The sequence below is a fragment of the Camelus dromedarius genome, chromosome 2, assembly GCF_036321535.1.
Source record: "Camelus dromedarius isolate mCamDro1 chromosome 2, mCamDro1.pat, whole genome shotgun sequence".
NCBI classification, from domain to species: Eukaryota; Metazoa; Chordata; class Mammalia; order Artiodactyla; family Camelidae; genus Camelus; species Camelus dromedarius.
In genome coordinates, this window is record NC_087437.1 from 118,620,391 (window position 1) to 118,639,245 (window position 18,855).

The 18,855-nt window shown below is 43.5% G+C and overlaps 1 protein-coding gene across 2 annotated transcripts in view; it reads left to right on the plus strand.

The window, feature by feature from the left end:
• The window catches only part of BACE2 (beta-secretase 2), an 82,280-nt gene that overhangs the window by 55,404 nt on the left and 8,021 nt on the right, over positions 1 to 18,855 (plus strand). The window contains exon 8 of one of the 2 annotated variants that reach the window (XM_064476068.1): positions 1,031 to 2,412. In XM_064476068.1, coding sequence (XP_064332138.1) covers positions 1,031 to 1,153 — 123 coding nt within the window. In that variant the 3' untranslated portion in view covers positions 1,154 to 2,412. Of the gene's footprint in view, positions 1 to 1,030; positions 2,413 to 3,454; positions 3,624 to 18,855 lie in introns of those variants that run through there. The other variant, XM_031459838.2, reaches the window with a different exon arrangement.

The following is an 18,855-nucleotide window of genomic DNA, read 5'->3' on the forward strand; positions in this document are numbered from 1 at the left end:
TTCTTTATATACACACACATACACTTTTATTTCTTCCTCCATTAAATTATTAATTCCTTGAAGATGACAGTCATGAGATTTCCTTCCCTCACACAGCCATGTGATGGTGTTTGTGGGAGAGCAATGTGTCTTGGTTGCAGTTTGGTGAATTTGGGATAAAGGAGTGGGGTTGGGGGATAGGGAGGGAGGAACCATTTTGGAAGAAAAAGGTAAATGATAATATTGCCTCTTCCCTGTTCTCAACTTTATGGGTGAAGTATGTTCCAGAAATGGAGAGTTGTTGGGGAAAGGATTGAAAGCTTTAGGAGAAATACAGCCCAACAGAGGACACATATGCTGAGAGCTGGAGGCTTGAGTTATATTCTCAGCACTGCTCCTGACTCACACTGTAACTTTGAGCAAATCACTTAGCCCTTTCTGTCTGTCTCTTTAACTGTAAAGGAGAAATAGTAATCCCTGCCAAAGGCATTTTTGGAAGCCTGCAGTATCCTTGGATGAACAGCCCAGCATAGAGTGATGTTATTAGAGTGATGTGTTTTCAGCATCTTTAAAATAATGTGCTCTTGGTGATTAAATTTTGGTCAGTCAAAGAGCAAAATGTGGACATTATTTCATCAATAGTTTGTAACGGAAGTTACAACCCAGCCTGAGGACACAGGTGACTGTGGACTGGAGAGTAAATGGCATGTGTGCTGGTCAGCGGAGGCAGGGACTCAGAAGAAGCAGGAGGAGGCAGGCGTTCAGGGGGAGATCAGTTACTACGTCCAGGGCAGGCAGCAGCCATCAGAGCTGAAGGTTCACTGGGGACCGTCAGCCCCTTTTAGGACGAGCACTGGGTGAGTGTAACCGTATAATGAGGGAGGGTTGGCAGTTTTGCATTTAATTTGCATATCTCTGCATAAGAATCCAGTTCTGTTCTCACTTATGAGACTGTAGATATTTTTTGGGTTGACTTTGACATGTCCACATTTTCAGTCTTTAAAAATCTGCTTTCCCCTCTGTTTTCCTGATTTCTTATTCATCGTGACAGGCAGTTGTGAACCATCACCTGGGGAGAAGCCCACCAGCTCCGCATCCCCAGCGATACCCCACGGGGGCAGTGCTGCGGGCGCCCTCCCAGCACCGCACTTCCGCCCGACTGAAGCCCTCCTAGCATCCAGGGCAACGATCAGGCCTGCTTATCACCAGCGTTTTAGAACAAGGCCCTTGCCCAGAAGCACTCGGGCATCAGCAGCAGTAGGCGGACCAAGGATTGCTAGTGCCCAGAAGAGCCGTGACGAAAGACACAGTGTCTCTGCCCCTGCACTATTTGCCCAAAACACATGGGCTGAATCCTGTTTGACTTGTTTAAAAACGCAGCCCCCAGCCCCAGCCCCAGCCCCCAGGCAGATTCTGGGGGTTTTTTCCACATAATCCTAAAAACGTAACATAGTTTCAGTCTCAGTACCACGGCTTTGTGTCTTTGTGCTATTTTGGTTTTAAGGCAGGCATTTTTATTCTGAGAACCAGCAACACTGAAGCTTTCCCGTCGTGGTGCAGAATTTGCAGTCTGGAATTTTTATTGGAAGTCAGCGAGGACACACAGAGGACGGGGGAAAGATACAAACAGTTTGCATGGTGTTTGCATCAGTGTCATTGGTTGCGTTGTATTTGGCAATTTGGGGGGTTTTATTATGAAATTTGTTCACTCAGAGGTGGTGTCTGTGTGTGTGTGTGTGTGCGCGCACACGTACCTGGTCCCTGCTTACAGAGCCCGAAGTGCACATGTTTCGGCGGCAGCTGAGTACATCTGCCACCTTACCCTGGTTGATGTTGACCCTCAGGAGCAGTTGTCTGTTTCATCACACCGACCAAGCTTGGCATCATTCATCAATCTAGCATATGTTTACTGAGGCCCTACTGTGCACCCAGCACGTACTAGGTGCCAAGGATACAATGAAGACTAGAATGAGCCCTTGTCTTGAAGAGGGGTTGACAGGCAGATGTGCCAGTCAGTGCAGGGTTCTAACCACTGGAACCGGCCCCTGGATATGGCCGCTTCTTGATGTCCAGTGGGGACCAATGACTCCAGGTTCCGCCCCAGTGGGTCCTTGCTCATCTCCCTGTGAGTGGCAAGTGCAATGACCGTCATCTTCTTCGTGTGTCAGTTTGATCGCAGACCTTTTCTGCAGCACAACGCCTGGTTGCCTTTTCTGCTCAGATTTACTGTTCTTGTGCTTCCCAGTCCTGATGCCCAGCGCTCTGCCCTGCCAGGCCCATCCTCACCTTGCCCCCTACACAGCATCCTCTCCTTCGGTCATCACAGGGCAGCCCCTCCCTGCTGCTCCCCCCAAAACCACCACCCCTCACCCTCCAGCCGCAAGTCCTAGAATTCTTGGCTGCTTGGCGAATCTCAGCTTTTTCCTCCAAGTCTTTCTTGATGCTTTTGCCCTTTAGGACTAATCATTACAAGAATGTCCCTTTTTCCTACTTATTTTGCACTTTATTTTTTTTTTAACTTTTTAAAAAAATATTTGCCATTTTGTCTTCTTAAGCCACTCTGTTCTCCTAACTGCCTAGCTTTGAACACTTGGCTGTTAAACAGAGATTTTTATTCCTGACATGATAATTGATTTGCCCGCTGATTGCTTTAAGTTTTGACTCATTTCCCCAAAGACTTTTGCTTCTAGGGGAATCTCAAGGGCCACACCCTGTGTGTATTGAACACTGCATGGAACGTGCCAGAAATGGTCCCCGCACGGGTCAGACTCCTCCTCTGGTGATGCTGCATCCTCTCTGATTGTGATGGTCTCTCTCTCTTACTGAGGAAACCACCCTACCTCTGTCATGCTGCCTACTTGGGAAATTCTCTTTGGCAGAAAGTGACATGATCACTTTGAAAAGATGGCATCCTGGGGCCACTTAGGGGCCCCTGCAGTAGCTCCTGAGAGAAGAGGACCAGGGGAGCAGCGATGGAGATGGCAGGTGTGGTCAGATTCAGGTTCAGTTTCAGAGGAAGCCCTGCAGACTCTGGCCAGGGCTTTGAGGTAGGGTAAGAGTTACTGACCAGTGCCCTGGGGTCTGAGTAACTGGGTGAGTCATGGACTTACTGAGACACAGGACCTTGAGAGGAGAGCAGATCTGGGTGGGGGCAGGGGATTTCCAGAGTTCAGGTTTTCAGATGTTACCTTTGAGATGCCAGTTGAGGGGCGAGTAGGCAGGTGGACATAAAAGTTACAGCTATGGCAGCAAAGGTCTCGACTGGAGACAGTGCACGGGGAAGGTGCAGAGGGCCGTGGGGCTGCTGGGTCCTGGGGAGGGAAGACAGGGGAGGACAGAGCCCTGGAGTTCTCTGATGCTTACAGGTGAGGCAGGTGACCCAGGGCGCCCTGGAGAGTCTGAGCACACTGCAGCCCCAACGGTGTTGTGACACTGCCTGATTCGTGTTTCTTGTTTCCTCTTTCCCTCTAAACAGCTTTACATCCAGCCCATGATGGGGGCTGGCCTGAATTATGAATGTTACCGGTTCGGCATCTCGCCGTCCACGAACGCGCTGGTGATCGGTGCTACAGTGATGGAGGGCTTCTACGTGGTCTTTGACAGAGCTCGGAAGCGGGTGGGCTTTGCAGCCAGCCCCTGTGCAGGTGAGCGATGCTCGCGTCGGGCGGGGAGGCCCGACGAGGGCGCTTCATGCCAGGTGTAAGCAACTCTTAGGGACAAATCAGTTGTCGCTGAGTTATTTCGTCATACCTGCGATCAGCGATTAGTCTTATCAATAAAATGTACCATGGGATTGCAGAGAGGAACGGGCGAGAATGATCCATGGCAAACTTGTTTGTTTGTTTTTGAATTAAAATTTTAATTTTAGAATAGTTTTAGATTTACTGATAAATTGTTAAGAGTGCAAAGTTCCCATACACCCACCCCCAATTTCCCATAGAACAGTTTATATTTGTACGGTATATTTGTCACAGTAAATTAACCAATATTAATACATCATTATTGCTGTGAAAGGCAGCCTCGTGCACGCAATTTTCAGCCTCCATTCAGCCACGTAAGAGTGAGCGTTGGGCTGGAATACCGCCCTACCGAGAGAGAAAAGCCATACAGCCTGTTCTGGGTTCATCACTTTGGGTGGGACTGTGGTTTCTGTTTTAGGTGCAGTGAGTGTACCTCTGTTCTGCTGAAGCATGAATGTCAAAGGCCCCCAGCTCTCAGTATTCCTAGATGCTGTGGGGAAGGGTTAGGGTCTTTCCCCGGCAACACCAGAAGGGCGCACATAGGACAGTTGCCCTGCATCAGCGATGGGAAGGAGCCACTGGCCCGGGACCTGTGCCCCCTGTTGAAACTGACCAGGCTCCGTCTCTTTGCTGTGTGGCAAAGCATCGCTCTGGCCGGTCTCTGATAATGTTGTATTTCCCTCGATCCATGGCAAACTTTTAGCCCAGTGCTTGGCACATGGCAAATACACAATAAACGTTAGTTATTACAATTATCTCTCACATTAAACTTAAAACGGCACTTCATACCAGCAGTGAAAATACTCTGTGGGACCTTGGGGATGAATTTCAGGTTTCTGACAGTGAAAGCAAGATGAATAAATAGAAACTTCATAGATAAGCTGTGTGTACTTTTTCCTCAAAGATAATAGCCTCTGTGAGAAATAAGAAGTAAACACCTGTCATTGTTATCTCCCGAAGTCCTGAAATAATGAGAACAAGGAGCCTGTTCTTCTCACAGTATTTTCTTTTAACTGAAGCACAGTTGATTTGCAAGTGCTGTGTTAGTTTCAGGGGTACAGCAAAGTGATTGGGTTATACGTATGTCTGGTGTGTGTGTGTGTGGGGGGGTATATATATTCTTTTTTGATTCTTTTCCACTATAGCTTATGACGAGATACTGAATATAGTTCCCTGTGTTACACAGTAGACCTTTGCTGTTTGGCTGTTTTGTATACAACAGTGTGCGTCTGTTCAGTCCATACTCCCAATTTATCCCTCCTGCCCCCATGGAATTTTTTTTGGAGAGATGGTATGAGGGTGACCCAGCAGTGTTATTCTGCAAAGTCCAGCTGGAAGACTAGGTGGATCTCCAGAGAAACCAGGAGAGACCAATAAAGTTGATAGGACGGTTAACCCCCGTCCACCTGGAAATGCCTGCAGAGTTAGCAGCATGCTTGAAGTGGAGTGTTGACACAGCACACGGTTTAGTGGGAGGATCAGGTCCTTTGATGAACAGCCCAAGCCAGTGAGGAAAAGGCAAATCACAGAAGTGCAGGAGACGGAATTGTGGGGGGAGTGGAGAAAGAGCACCCAGGGGGAAGCGGGGAGGGCTGCGGCGCCTAAGGTGGGGTTTCAGAGGCCCGAAAGCATCCCAGGACATTGGATTTGGGGTCAGGAACAGAAGGAAATCCCAAAGCCGTGCTGGTACCATGCTAAGGGGGAGAACCATTAAGAAACGTGAGATACTTGGGGGAGGGTAGAGCTCACTGGTAGAGTGTGTGCTTAGCATGCACGAGGTCCTGGGTTCCATCCCCAGTAGCTCCATTAAAAAAAAAAAGTACCAGGGTTAAAGGGGAATTAATAAATTGGGAATTTGAAAATTGCACCTTTTGGGGAGTGAAGGAAATGTTAGCTGTCCTCATGGTGGTAGTGGTTTCATTGGTGTGTCCATCTGTCAAAATGCATCAAAGAATACATCTGAAATATGTAAGTGTGTGTAGTTTACTGTGCAGGAACCATACCACAGTGAAGGAGGTAAAAATAATTTTTAAAAAATGAGACAGGGAAAGAAATGACAACCAAAAATTGGGGGTTGTAGCGAAATCCAAGACCCCCATGGAGTGAAGGAAAAGAAGTATGAATTTGATGGGAAAAAAGTCCTAAACATGAGATGGAGTTGTGGGACAGGCAGGAATGCCGGCTGACCGCGCTGGCAGCCTCAGCTCTGACCAGACTTTCGCTGATTTAAAACCACCTGAGGAGTTTGGAGGAGAGCCAGGGAGGGGAGGGTGTGCAGGCAGGATGCCAGGTGATCGCAGCTGATTTATTCGGGAGGTGAAGTATGTTCAGTTATTATTTCTAACTACCACAATCGTGGTCTTCAAATAGGAGCCAGGTAAATAAAGCAGTTAAGTGATGCTTTATAGCCTTCTTCCAACACGCTGTCTATTCCCACAAAGTAAAATAACAGTTTGGAGAACAGAAGAAGAGAAATGTTAAGTGGAAAAATTGTATCTGGAACATTAGGTCAGTTCATATTCCATGTAAATAAAATCACCCAACCCCATGTACATATTTGGAAAGTTGCAATATATCTTCTTAAATACCAGTGCAGATTTCTTTGACTTTGTATCAGTGAACAGACTCCCCACATTCTTGAGGCTTGCCATTTTTTTCTTAGTCACGAGTAACTGTTTACTTTTCAGATGCGTATTAACTCTTTCAGTCTGTTAGGTTATCACTGAAGGAGACCTTTCTCTGTGGCTCCCAGCTATGAGTATTTTCCTTCTGTTAACGCAGAGGATCTAAGAACTACAGCACTCCCCCCACAAGTCCTGTTCTCCGGTTAAGTACCACTCAAGCAGAGGGTGCTATGGCAACAGCTGCTGCAGCGTCCACTGTAGTTAAATCAGCAGACAGCGTAATCACCGCATGTTTCCCGGGTGAATTGCTGTTGGAAATAGTTTAATATTAAGCATCTCCAAGCAAAGCAGCATTCTTCCCTGTGTTTCATCGTGAATCCTCTATTAGGTGCTCTTATACAAGTTCTTTGTTGCTGTTTTTTAAAGCTGTGTTTAAGGTTAGGGTACTTAAACGTTAGGTTTCATAGGCGATGGGAATATTCCATGATATGCCTCCTCTTTAGTGCAAATTGTTTAGCCGTTCAAGTAATTACTTCCCTCAGGACAGCAATTAGGAGCCAGACTGTGTTCTAAAGCACCAGAGTCAATGGAAAAGATGCCCTGCCTTTTTTTGTCCTTTTTAAAAAGTGTTTATTTTTAAGTTATAACATGTTTTATATAACAAAATGTTTTAAGTTGCAAGAAATCCTGTACTGTGTACACACTTATGGAGCACCCAGATTTAACAAATGCTAACATTTTGTCATGTTTTCTTCAAAATTTTGTCACAGAAATAAAAACAAATATGGCTTACACCCCATCGCACCGCCTTCCCCAGGAATACTCTTTATCCTGAAATTGGTGTATGTTCTTCTCATAATCGCTGTGCACTTACAATTTCACTATGTGGTTATCAGTACCCGGGATTGGTAATCTATTGCTGTGTAACAATTAACCCCAAATTTAGAAGCATCCTGGGGCCTTGTGCAGGTGCTGAGGGCCAGGAGTCCAGGGGGAGTCTAACTGGGTGGTTCCGGCCCAGGGTCTCCCGCGAGGCTGCAGCCGCCTGAAGGCTGGAAGGGCCACCTCCAAGCTGCCTCGCGTGGCTGTTTGGAGAAGCCCTCTTTTCCCACCATGTGGACTCATCACAGGCCTGTCTGAATGTCTTCAAGGTGGGGCACTGGTCGCCCCAGAGCAAGAGACCCCAGAGAGAGAGACCGCCCAACAGAGCCCCAGCACAGAACCGCAGGTGTTTATAACCTGATCTCAGGGGCGATGTGCTGTCCCCGCTGCCCTGTTCCCATGTCTCACAGAGCAGCCCTGGGGCCAGACGGGTGGCGGCTTCGCTGCACAGGAGGGCACACCAGGCAGCAGGCTGGCGGGGGCCACCTTAAAGCTGTCTGCCATGTCCCTGTGGAGAAGTGCTCACAACTGAACACGGGATGGTTGGTTTGGGCCTTTTGCTACTTCTTAATTCCCGTGAGCTCCGTGGTGGTGCGCACAGGCTGTCAGTTTGCCTTCACCGCTCAGCGTTACGGTTGCTGGATTTTCCGTGACCAGTTCGTCTGTAAATTCAGTGCAGTCATGATCTGCAAATAACACATTTTTTTAATAATTTCTCATTTTAGATCTTTTGTTTATATCTTTGTATCTTTTATTTTTCTTCTGTGATGCCTTTAGAGGCAACATTGAATAGAAATGGTGATGGACGTTTTTGTCTCTTTCCTTACTTTAATCAGAATAGTCATCGTACTGCACCACGGAGCATGATGCACTGGATAGGTTTGTGGAATCTCCTTCTAATTCTCCGTTAAGGGATTCCCAGCTGCTGAAATTGTTTAGTATGAATGAAAAAAAAATGACATTTTCTACTAGTGTTAAACAAACTCGTCCTCAGTGACCCAGCAAGGTCGCTCTCAGGTGTGTGCAAAGGAGAGATGCATGTGCGTGACCACCCACGGACTTGACCAGAAGCGGCTTTGTTCATAAAACTAACCGAAAGGCTGCTTTCATTTAGCAATTACGTGAAACTGTGACTCTTATCAAACTGAAAAACAGCCCACAGTCCTCCAAAAGAGAATGGATAAACAAGTTGTTTACACTACACAGCAATTTTCTTTCTGCTGAAGAATGAACCTTAGGATTTCTTTTATAAAAGTCTGTGGAAGGTAAATTTTATTTTGCCGCAACTCTTGAATCATAATTGAGCTGCGTGCAGATCTAAGTCTGCCGTCTTCCCTTAGTGTTCTGAAGATGCTGTGTCCTTAATCTCCTGCCGTCACAGCTGCTGATGCACAGACCTCGGTGAGTTTCAGCTGTTTCACCTTTAAGGGCAACGTGCTCCTTCTGTCCAGTTGCTGTTGAGACTCCTTTTATTGTAACTGTCGGTGTTCTGAACGTTCATCGTGATGTATCTAGATAGAGCTTACTTTTTTCATCTTGCTCAAGACTCACTGTCTGATTCTGATAATTCATGGTTTTCACCATCAGCCCTAGGAAATTCTCCCCATCACCTCCTCCGCTCTTGCCTCACACGCATTCTTTCTAGTCTCTCCATCTGGATGTCCTGGAAGAAGTAAACGTGGGGAGGTCTCATCATTCCCTCCACATCCCTTGACCTTTCGTTCCTGCCTTCCTCTGTATCTTTGCTGCATCTTGTGAAGGTTCCTTGGGTGCGTCTTAGATTGGAGGATTCTCTCTTCAGCTACATTCCATCTACTACTTAACCTATTCAGTGAGCTTTTCATTACACAGACTGTGCTGTTCATTTCCAGAAACTATTCTGTACTTTCTCAAACGTACTGTTTTACTTTTCTGTAGTGTTCTGTAATAATTTCGTGGTGGCTTATGCTTCCCTTTATCTCCTTTATCATTTTTTATTTAATTTTAAAAAGCACCTGGGCAGTATTGGAAAGGCACAGTGAGTTATACTGTGCCCCACTCTCTGAGTCAATCACATAAGTACATAGTCTTCCCTCATTACTGTTTTTTTTGAGCCTCATGATCTCCTGTTGTGTGGATGTTTCCTTGTTTATTTAACTAACCCTTATGGATAGACATTTCAGTGGTTCCTAATCTTGCTGTTATGACAGCCCTGTGGTGGTCACCGTTTACATACGCCCATAAGTAAGAACATACACGTCTAGGTTGGATTCCAAGAAGTGGAATTCCTGGGGTGAAGGGTGGAGCATTTGCAACCTTGACACCGTGGCGTGTGGCCTTGCACGGGGTTACACGCCTTTGTACCTGGCCGCACCAGTTCTCCGCTAAGGCATGTGAGGGCCTGCTTCTCCAGTCAGACTCACCAACGTGGTGTCATGCTTTGGGGGATTTTGCCAATCTGACAGGTGGGGAAGACTGCCTCAGTGTAATTTTAGTTGCATTACTTTATACGGATGAGGTTGAGTTTCCTTTCATACATCTAAGGGTGTTTGTTTTTCCTTGTCTGTGAACTATCCACTCTTTTCCCCATTTCTGTTCCTGTTGGGTTATTAGTTTTTTGTATCAGTTTGTAGGCTCTCTTTATGTAATGGAGTAAGTAACCACTTGGAGAAAAAAACAGTAAAATTCGTATTTCAATTATAAATTATTTTTAAACTTGGCTTATGATGAATTATAGTGTAAACATGTTTACTCTCATGCATTTAAATAAATCAGTCTTTTAAGGCTCTTGGGTTTAATGTCCCATTTTCAGTACCGTCCTCACTGAAATTATTTTGTGAGATATTTAAGACCTTTTATGTTGGATTTCCCTTGGCATAGAATGTATGGATTAAATCTTTTTCCCCAAGGTGACTGCCAGATTATTTCTGTAACGTTTATCAAATGATCTATCTTTTCTTCACTAATTTGAAGCCCCACTATTATTACATACCAAATTCCATACTGGGAGATAAATATTTATTCTAGAGTTCCTATTTTATTCCATTGATATGTCTTAAAGTAATCATTTCATTATTCTTCTTTATTCAAAACTTCCGTGCTATTCTTTCTTAATTTTCTTTTCCTTTATGAACTTTCAAATTAGCTGGTTTAGTTAAAAAAAAAAAACTTGTTGGCATTTCGGTGAATTTTTAATCGCATAAAACACAGCTATTGTATAATTCAAGCAGGTTGTTGTCTTTTCTGTCATTTATGAAACCTAATCTGCTTGTTTTTGTGTCTGATGCCTGTTCTCTTGTGGGGGATGTTTTTCTCACTTGGTTGTCGTTTTTTGTTGTGAGCTTAATCTTTAGCAAGAGTGTTTTTTTTTCCCCACCCAAGAGAGTTCAGTGCAGTTTGGATTGTAAAAATGCTACTATAAAGCAATTTTGCATTTTCCTGTCGAGTGGTTTCAGACTATGAGAAGTGCAGGATTTCTACACCAAACTGTGTAAATTTAGCTGCCAGCCATGCTCGAGGTGTCTGTTTGGAGGTTCCGTTTCTCATGGGAGAGCCTTCCTTGCCCTCAGCTCCCACCCCTGCTCAGGTCTTGGAAAAAGCCCGCCTTCCTTGTTGGCAGAGTTTTCCTGGCTCCCTCACTGCTGGGCCAGCCTTCACTGGCATCCCATCTCTAGCGCCCCTGTCCTTGGTGCTGGAGTCAAGTCTTCTGTCCACCGCCCCCCCCCCCATCCTCTGGTTATTGGAACCCCTAGGGACTATTTCTGGGCTCAGCTACATATTTAAAATTGAGGGCTGTTTTATCCTCAGCTCTATGTGTTATAGTGGGAGGAAGTTCTAGCTTTGCACAAACCAGCACTTGAAAAATTTGGGGGGGCTGCCCTTCTCCACCAGTATCTTTATTTTGGTTTTCATAATAATCTGTTTGTCAGACAACACTTAGCTTGTAGGACTAGGCTTCTCTTTAAGGCTTGGAGCAGGGTGAGGGGAAGAGCAGTGAGTGGGAGCTCTTTGATTAGAATTTCCTGGGGAGCTTTTTAAAGGATGCACGTTCTACATCCTCACCTCCTTTTTCAGCCAAGGTATATAAGAATGGTGGTGGGTGGGAGGGTGATGGGTATTTTGAAAAAAGATCTCCAGATGCTTCTCTTATGCTGCCCCTGCTTCTCCTCAACTCACCCTCCACTCCTACGGACATTTGTTATTCTAGTCTCACACCAGAGCCAGATAAATAAGGTGTGTCATGGAGCTGGCCAACCTGGGTCTCACATACCTGGAACAGATATTGGGGACAGGAGCACTTTGAACTGCCTCTCTGCTGCCTGGGACGAGGGTCCTATAGCTCGGAAAATAATAGAGTGTAAAAATTGACAACTCTCTCTTAATGTATCCAAAGCTTCTGAAATACCATCCATCCCTTTTTATAGATTGAGACATTTAGCACCCAAGAACTGTAGATTTCAGCTTAGACAACTTGCGATGCAGTGTGGATTGTGACAGTCGTCTCACTGGGAATTTTTCCCTGCTGCAGGTTGAAATTGGATCAACTGGTTCATGTCTAAAAATAGGAAAGTTAGCTGTTAAGAACAGAGTCTCAGAGATATGCCTCTGCCATATACTTACAATTATAACCAAAAGATGCCCAAACCAAGGACCCTTCAAGACATAGGTTAGGCAGCCCTGCTTTCTCATTTTACAGAAAGGGACACTGGTGCCTCGGGAGAGTGAGTGGCTTCACACGGTCGCAGAGCAGAGTGGCCGTGGGTCCAGGGCACTCTTACACGTAAACCACACCTGCTCAAAAAGCATCTCAGAACCACCCAATCCATCCGAGGAGACAAGTCACTTCATTTTGTATGGTATGGTGCAAAAGACCTGACCGTATGATTTTTATAGTCGGTAAAAGGAGATATATTCCCCGGGCATTCATTATCAAATGATCCTGACCTTCCAGGAGACAAGACGGAAAATACGTAATTAAAATTTTAACCCAAGACCTTGATGAAAATTTAAAGTAACAGTATATTAACAGCGGACACTTAGTGAACACTGACCTTACCCCAGGCACTGTATAAAGTCTAAACGTCTATTGACAAGACTGCTATTATTATCTTCACAGATGGGGAAGCTGAGAGGCAAAGAAGTTACTTGACCAGAATGACACAGCTCATTAGTGGCAGCTAGCATTTGAACCGTAGGGACCGTGGTCTTAGCCACGGCACACCATGGCCTCTCATAAATAGATCCACTATGAAAAATTAAAATCTGTCCTGTGACCACAGAATTAATAATATATGTAATAAATGTGCATACCATCCAGTGAGTGGCATTTCTAGAAAATACCCTCCAGAAGTAATTTTAAATCAACTTTCCTTCAGCGTTGAGTAGCTGGTAAGCAAATGTGAGAATGCTCTTGTTTCCAGACAATGCATTATGTCTGACAACTTTAAATTGGTCCTAGTTTTCAGAAACTCAAAACAAAATACAGAACTTTCTTGATGATAAAAATAGTACATGTACATTAAAGAAAATTTGATTTTGTTGGGTTTATTGTATTTATATATCTGTACAGATGGTCCTTGACTTACGAGGGTTTGACTTGCGATTTTTCAACTTGACGATGGTGTGAAAGCAATACACATTCAGCAGAAACTGTACTTCGAATTGTGAAGTTCGATCTTTTCCCAGATGAGCGCTATGCAGACTGATGCTTTTGTGAGGCTGGGCTGCAGCAGCCGCAGGTCCCAGGGAACCTCCCCATCAGGAGGGTGAACAGTCAGTACACTGACAACCGTTCTGGACCCAGACCACCATTCTCTTTTTCACTTCCCGTACAGTGTTCAATACATTACAGGAGACAGTCAGCACTTTGTTATAAAATAGGCTTTGTGTCAGATGATTTTACCCACCTGTAGGCTAATGTAAGTGTTCTGAGCACATTTAAGGTAGGCGAGGCTGAGCCAGGATGCTCAGTAGGTTGGGCGTATTAAATGCATTTTTGAATTAACGATATTTTCAATGACATTTGGGTTTACTGGGACGCCACCCCACCGTAAGTTGAGGAAGGTGTGTGCGTGTGTGTGTCATATATGCCAACATGTGTAAACTTGGGCATTCCACTTGGTACCCAGCAGGGCTGGGGTTAGTTTTGTTTTTCTTTTTTAACCGAAATGCAGTCGTATCACCTAGGTTAGTCTGTGACATATTTTTTGATTTGTTCTTCTGATTTTTTAAATAGCTTTATGATGATATAATTGGCATAAAACGAACAGTTTGTGTTATCGGGTACAATTTGATAAGTTTTACCAAGGTGCGCAGCCTGGAAACCATCCCCACATACAAGATGACATACGTTCTCATCAAGCCCAGTGTCCTTGTCCTTTTTCGCTCTGCCTGCCTCCCAGCCCTCGCTGACCCTGACCCCAAACCCAGGTAGCCACTCATCTGCCTTCTGTCACTATAGCTTACTTTTTACTTTGTAGAATTTCATACAAATGGAATAACGTGCATTCCTTTTTCCAACTTCCTTCCCTCAGAGTAGTTATTTTGAGGTTTACCCATTTTGTTTCACGCGTCTGTAGTTCACTCGTGTTTATTACTGAGCGTCAGTGCTCGATTGTATAGCTGGGTTGTAGTTGGCTTACCCCCCTTCACCTGCTGAACTTTTGGGTTGTTTCCAGGATTTTTGGCTATTATAAGTAAAGCTGCTCTGAGCGCTAGGTAGAAGTCCTTGGACATAATTTTCATTTCTCCTGAGTAAATACCTAAGAGCGAAATGGCCGGGTCATGGGAGAGGGGTATGTTTCACTTCCTAAGAAACTGCCAAGCTGGTTTTTAGAGTTGACTGTACCATTTTCCATTTCCACCAGCATGAGAGTTCCAGTTCCTCTGCATCCTCACCAACAAGTGATATGGTCAGTCTTTTTAATTTTAATAGGTTTTGGTTTAATTTAAATTTGCATTTCCCTAATAGCTGAAGGTCTTACACATCTTCTCATGCTTACTGCCATTCCACACATCTTTTTTGGTGAAGTGTCTTTTCAGAATTTCTCGCCTATTTTTGTACTGAGTTGTTTGTCCCCTGATTTTTTTAGTTTTGGGGATTCTTTATATTCAGAATATAAATCCTTTATCAGGAACGTGACCCACAAATGTTTTCTCCCAGTCTTTTCCGATTTTTCACGTCATCTTTCAAGGAGGACAAGTTCTTAATTTTGATGAAATAAAATGTATCAATATTTTTCTTTCATACATTGTGATTTTTGGTGTCAGAGCTAAGAAATTTTTTGCCTAACCCAATGACACAAAGATTTCCTCCTGTGTTTTTTATAGTTTTAGTTTCAAATATTTAGGGATTTTCCAGCTATCTTTCTGTTGTTGGTATCTAGTGTAAATTGCACTGTTGCCAGAGAACATAGTTAGCATGAACTGAATACTTTTAAATGTATTGAAACTTGTACTAATTCGTAATTGCCAGGATACAGTCTATCTTGGTAAATGTTCTGTGTGCACTTGCAGGCAGTGTATATATACTGCTGTGTGTGTGGAGTGTTCTGTAATTGTCAGGTTGGTTGATAGGATCGTTCAGCTGGTCTATCTCCTTACGCATTTTCTGTCTTCTCGTTCTATCTATTACTGAGAAAAGAGTGTTGAAATCTGACTATATTTGTGGGTTTGTCTGTTCCTCCTTGCGGTTTTACCATTCTTGTTTTATGTATTTTGAAATTCTGTTATTAGGTGCAAAAATATTTAGTATTGATATGTGTTTGTGAACTGAGCATTTTATCATTATGAAATCACCGTGTTTATCTGGTAGGACTCTCTGTCCTGGACCTGTTCTGTCCGATACGAACACAGCCACTCCCAGTTTCTTTTTCACCAGCATTGGGCTGATACGTCTTTTTCCATCCGATGACTTTCAACATAATTGAGTATTTATACTTAAAGTGGGTTTCTTGTAGGCAGCATAAAATCAGGACTTGCTTTTTGTTTAGTTTGACAATCTCTCTTTTTTAATGGGGTTGTTTAAGCCAAACATCAGCAAATAACAGCCCATAGGCTCAATCTGGCATGTAGCCTGCCTGTATATGAATTAAGAATGGCTTTTACATTATTAAAAGGTTATTAAAAAAATCAAGAAGAATATGTGGCAGAAATGGCATGTGACCCAAAGAGCCTAACATGTTTACTGCCTGGTCCTTTATGGAAAAAGTTAGCAAATCCCCAGTTTAGAATGTTTATATTTAATGCAATGATTGGTGTGGTTGGGTGTAAGTCTACAGGCCTGCTATTTGTTTTCTGTCTTCATGTCTTCTTCCCCCCCCCCCAACTTTTGTCTCTCTTTTTGCCTTCCTTTGAGTTGAGTATTTTTATTTTGCTCCCCTCGGCGAGTTTATTAGCTGTGACTCTTTGCTGTGTTATTTTATTGGCTTCAGGGTTTGTACCGTCCACCTTCACTTCGTCACATCTACCGATTCCTACAGTAAAAGAACCTACACAGTGTGCGTCCCTGCTCCCCCGTCCTGTGTGCTGTCACTGTCATAGATGTGACTTACAAACCACCCCGTATATCGTGATTATTTTTGCTTTAATCAGTCAGCTATCTTTTTAAATATTTAAAGTTAGACATAAAGGCTTTACAGTTGCCTCCGTAGTTACCACTTCTAGTGTTCATTTCTGTGCATAAATCTGTTTTTCCACCTGATACCATTTTTCTTCTGCTTGAAGGGTTTCCTTCAGCGCATTTACAGTGCAGATCTGCCGTGATGCCTGCTCGCTTTTTTTTCAGCTTCATCGAGGTATAATTGATAAATAAAAGCTGCGTATATTTAAGGTGCACAGCTTGAACTTTTGATATACATGTACGTTGTAAAATGATGACCACACTCAAGCTAAGTAAAATATTCATCACTTCACATACTTAGTAGTTTCTTTGCTTTTCTTTTTCTGTTTTTGGTGCTGGTGAGAACACTTAAGAGCTACCCTCTTAGCAAATTTCAAGTGTATGATACAATATTGTCAACTATAGTCACCAGGCTGTACATTACACCCCTGACCTGCTCATCTTGCACAACTGAAACTTTGGGTGCTTGACCACCATCGCCTCCTAACCCCACCCCAGGCCCTAGCAACCGCCATTCTTCTCTCTGAATCGAGTTCAACTTTTTGAGATTTCACATGTAAGTGGATCAAGCAGTATTTGTCCTTCTGTCCGGCTTGTGCCATTTAGCATCGTCCTCCAGGTTCATCCGTGTGGCGCAAATAGCAAGATATCCTTTTTTAAGACTGAGTACTATTTCTGTGTGTGTGTGTGTGTGTGTGTGCGCGCGCGCGCGTGCGTGTGCGCGCGTGCGTGTGATGAATTCTTTCCACTTATGTGTGTCTGAAGACATCTTTGTCTTCACTTCTGGAAGATGTTTTGCTTGGGTATAGAACTCTAGGTTGGCAGGGTTTCTCCTCCCAGTAAACATCTTGCTCCATGGTTTTATAACTGTCTTACTGCTGATGTGGAATCTTCTGTAATCCTTTTCTTTGTTCTTTTGTACATATGTCTTTTTTCCTCTCTCTGCTTTTAAATGTTTCCTTTATCCCTGGCTTTCAGCAATTCACTGGTGTAGTCTGCTTCGTATTTCTTGTGCTCGGGGTTCCTTGAGCCGTGTGAATCCATGGGTTTATAGTTTCTATCAAATTTGGAAATTTTTTAGTTATTCTTTAAGTATTTTTCTGTCTCCCATCCCTTCCTCTCATTTAGGCTCTCTGATTACTCTCAGTCGTCCCACAGTTTACTGGTTTTCTATTTTTTTCAGTATTTTGCTCTTTCTGTGTTTCATTTCAGTAGTTCCTACGGTTACGGTTTCAAGTTCACTAATCTTTTTTTCTGTGGTGTATTATCTGCTATTAACACGATGCAGTGTGTTTTTTCATCTCCCCTAATGCAGTGTTGAATCTCTAGAAGTTTGATTTAGGTCTTTTTTTTAATGGTTTGTCTGTGTATTTCAGGCTAAAGGCAACACTCTTTCACACAAGGTGCAGAGCCAGCAAGAAAGCCTGGAAAGCAGGGCACAGGGTTAGAGCCAGAGGGACAGATCTCACACGGAGCCAGATCTGTTCTTTCCTGTTACACACATACTGGCTCAGCCTTTCTTATGGGCAATTTGTCCGCATACATCCAGATGCTTAAAAGTGACCGTACTTTGACCCATGGTTTTACTTTATTAACTCATTCAGAAAAAAATAAGAATATGGGCAAAGATTTAAATACAAGATGTTTCATAGGTCAGTGTTTATAATGGTGGAAATATTGAAAGCCACATAAATGGTCACAAGCAAAGCTGGTAAACAAACTTGATACATCTATAGTACGGTTTTTGTGTAGTCAAAGAAGTGGCATGGCTGAAAATCAAATGATATGAGCTATTTTTATCACATATAAAGTGAAAGCCATGGTACAAAACAGCATTACTACGTGATTCCATCTTTGTTTAAAAAATTGATACCTAGAAAATGATTATGTCTGAAATGTGATTATTGACTGTTTCTGAGTTGGGTGAATTTATGAGTGGGTTTTTATTTCCTTATGTATATTTTCAAATTTTCTACCATAAGTATGCATTACCTTTGTGATAAGAAGAGTGGGGTTATTTTTTGTTATTTAAAATGTTTGTTAAATGCTATAGGCTAAGTATTGGCAAACTTCTTCCATGGAGAGCCAGGTAGTAAATATTTTAGGCTTGCGAGACAGATGGTCTCTGTCACAGCCGCCCCACTCTGCTGTTACAGCACAAAAGTAAGCGCAGGAAATATGTAAATGAATGAAAGTGGCTGTGTTCCAAGAAAACCTGATTTTCAAAGGAGCTGGCAGACCAGATCTGGCCCGTGGGCTGTCATTTGCTGACTGGCCGTAGGCACTTGGGTGTCTAGATTAACTGACAGCCAGCATCCCTCTGTTCGTAGGTATTTGCAGACTCTGGTCCCTGCTTTTCTCTTCCAGCACTTTTAGAAAAAGCCATGCATCCACATCAACCAAATCCACATTTGTAGCAAGAAAATGTAGCCTCTTTGCAAAGCAATCAACTTTGTCTTTTCCCTCATTTTAAAGCTTATTTTCAAGGCTGCTATTCCTTTTTTTTTTTTTTTTTCCACTTTTTCTTTCCTCAATAAAAAAGGATCTTACTTGGCAGGGCTTAGGATCTTGAGGCTTTAGTTACAGGAAAATTAAATGCTTAGCAATGTTATTTTCTGGCACCTAAATATATTCATTTCTGCAATTAAATATGAGTAAATGGGTCATGAGACTTTTTTCTTTTTCCAAGTAAAACTTGGGATGCCAAACAAATTCTATACTTCTGAAAGGAGCAGTTAAGTCTAGTGTAGACAAATGAAATGCTAGTAATCCCCAAACCTGCTTTAAGAAATCATTTCAGCTTCCTTCCCCAGGAAGAGAGTTTTTCTAGAGTCTGTTTGCAAAAGTTACCAGGTGATGGCAGCCATGTTTTTTGGTTACCAGTTATGTCATAGTATCGCACCAACTTACCACTCTTGCTTCTGGGTGCTCCGTACACTGCAGACGTGACAGAGGACAAGTGTGGGGCGGGGAAGGGTCCCCGGAGCCAGGCCGACCCCTCTGGTCCTGGAACCTAGGGGGAGTGTGGGTG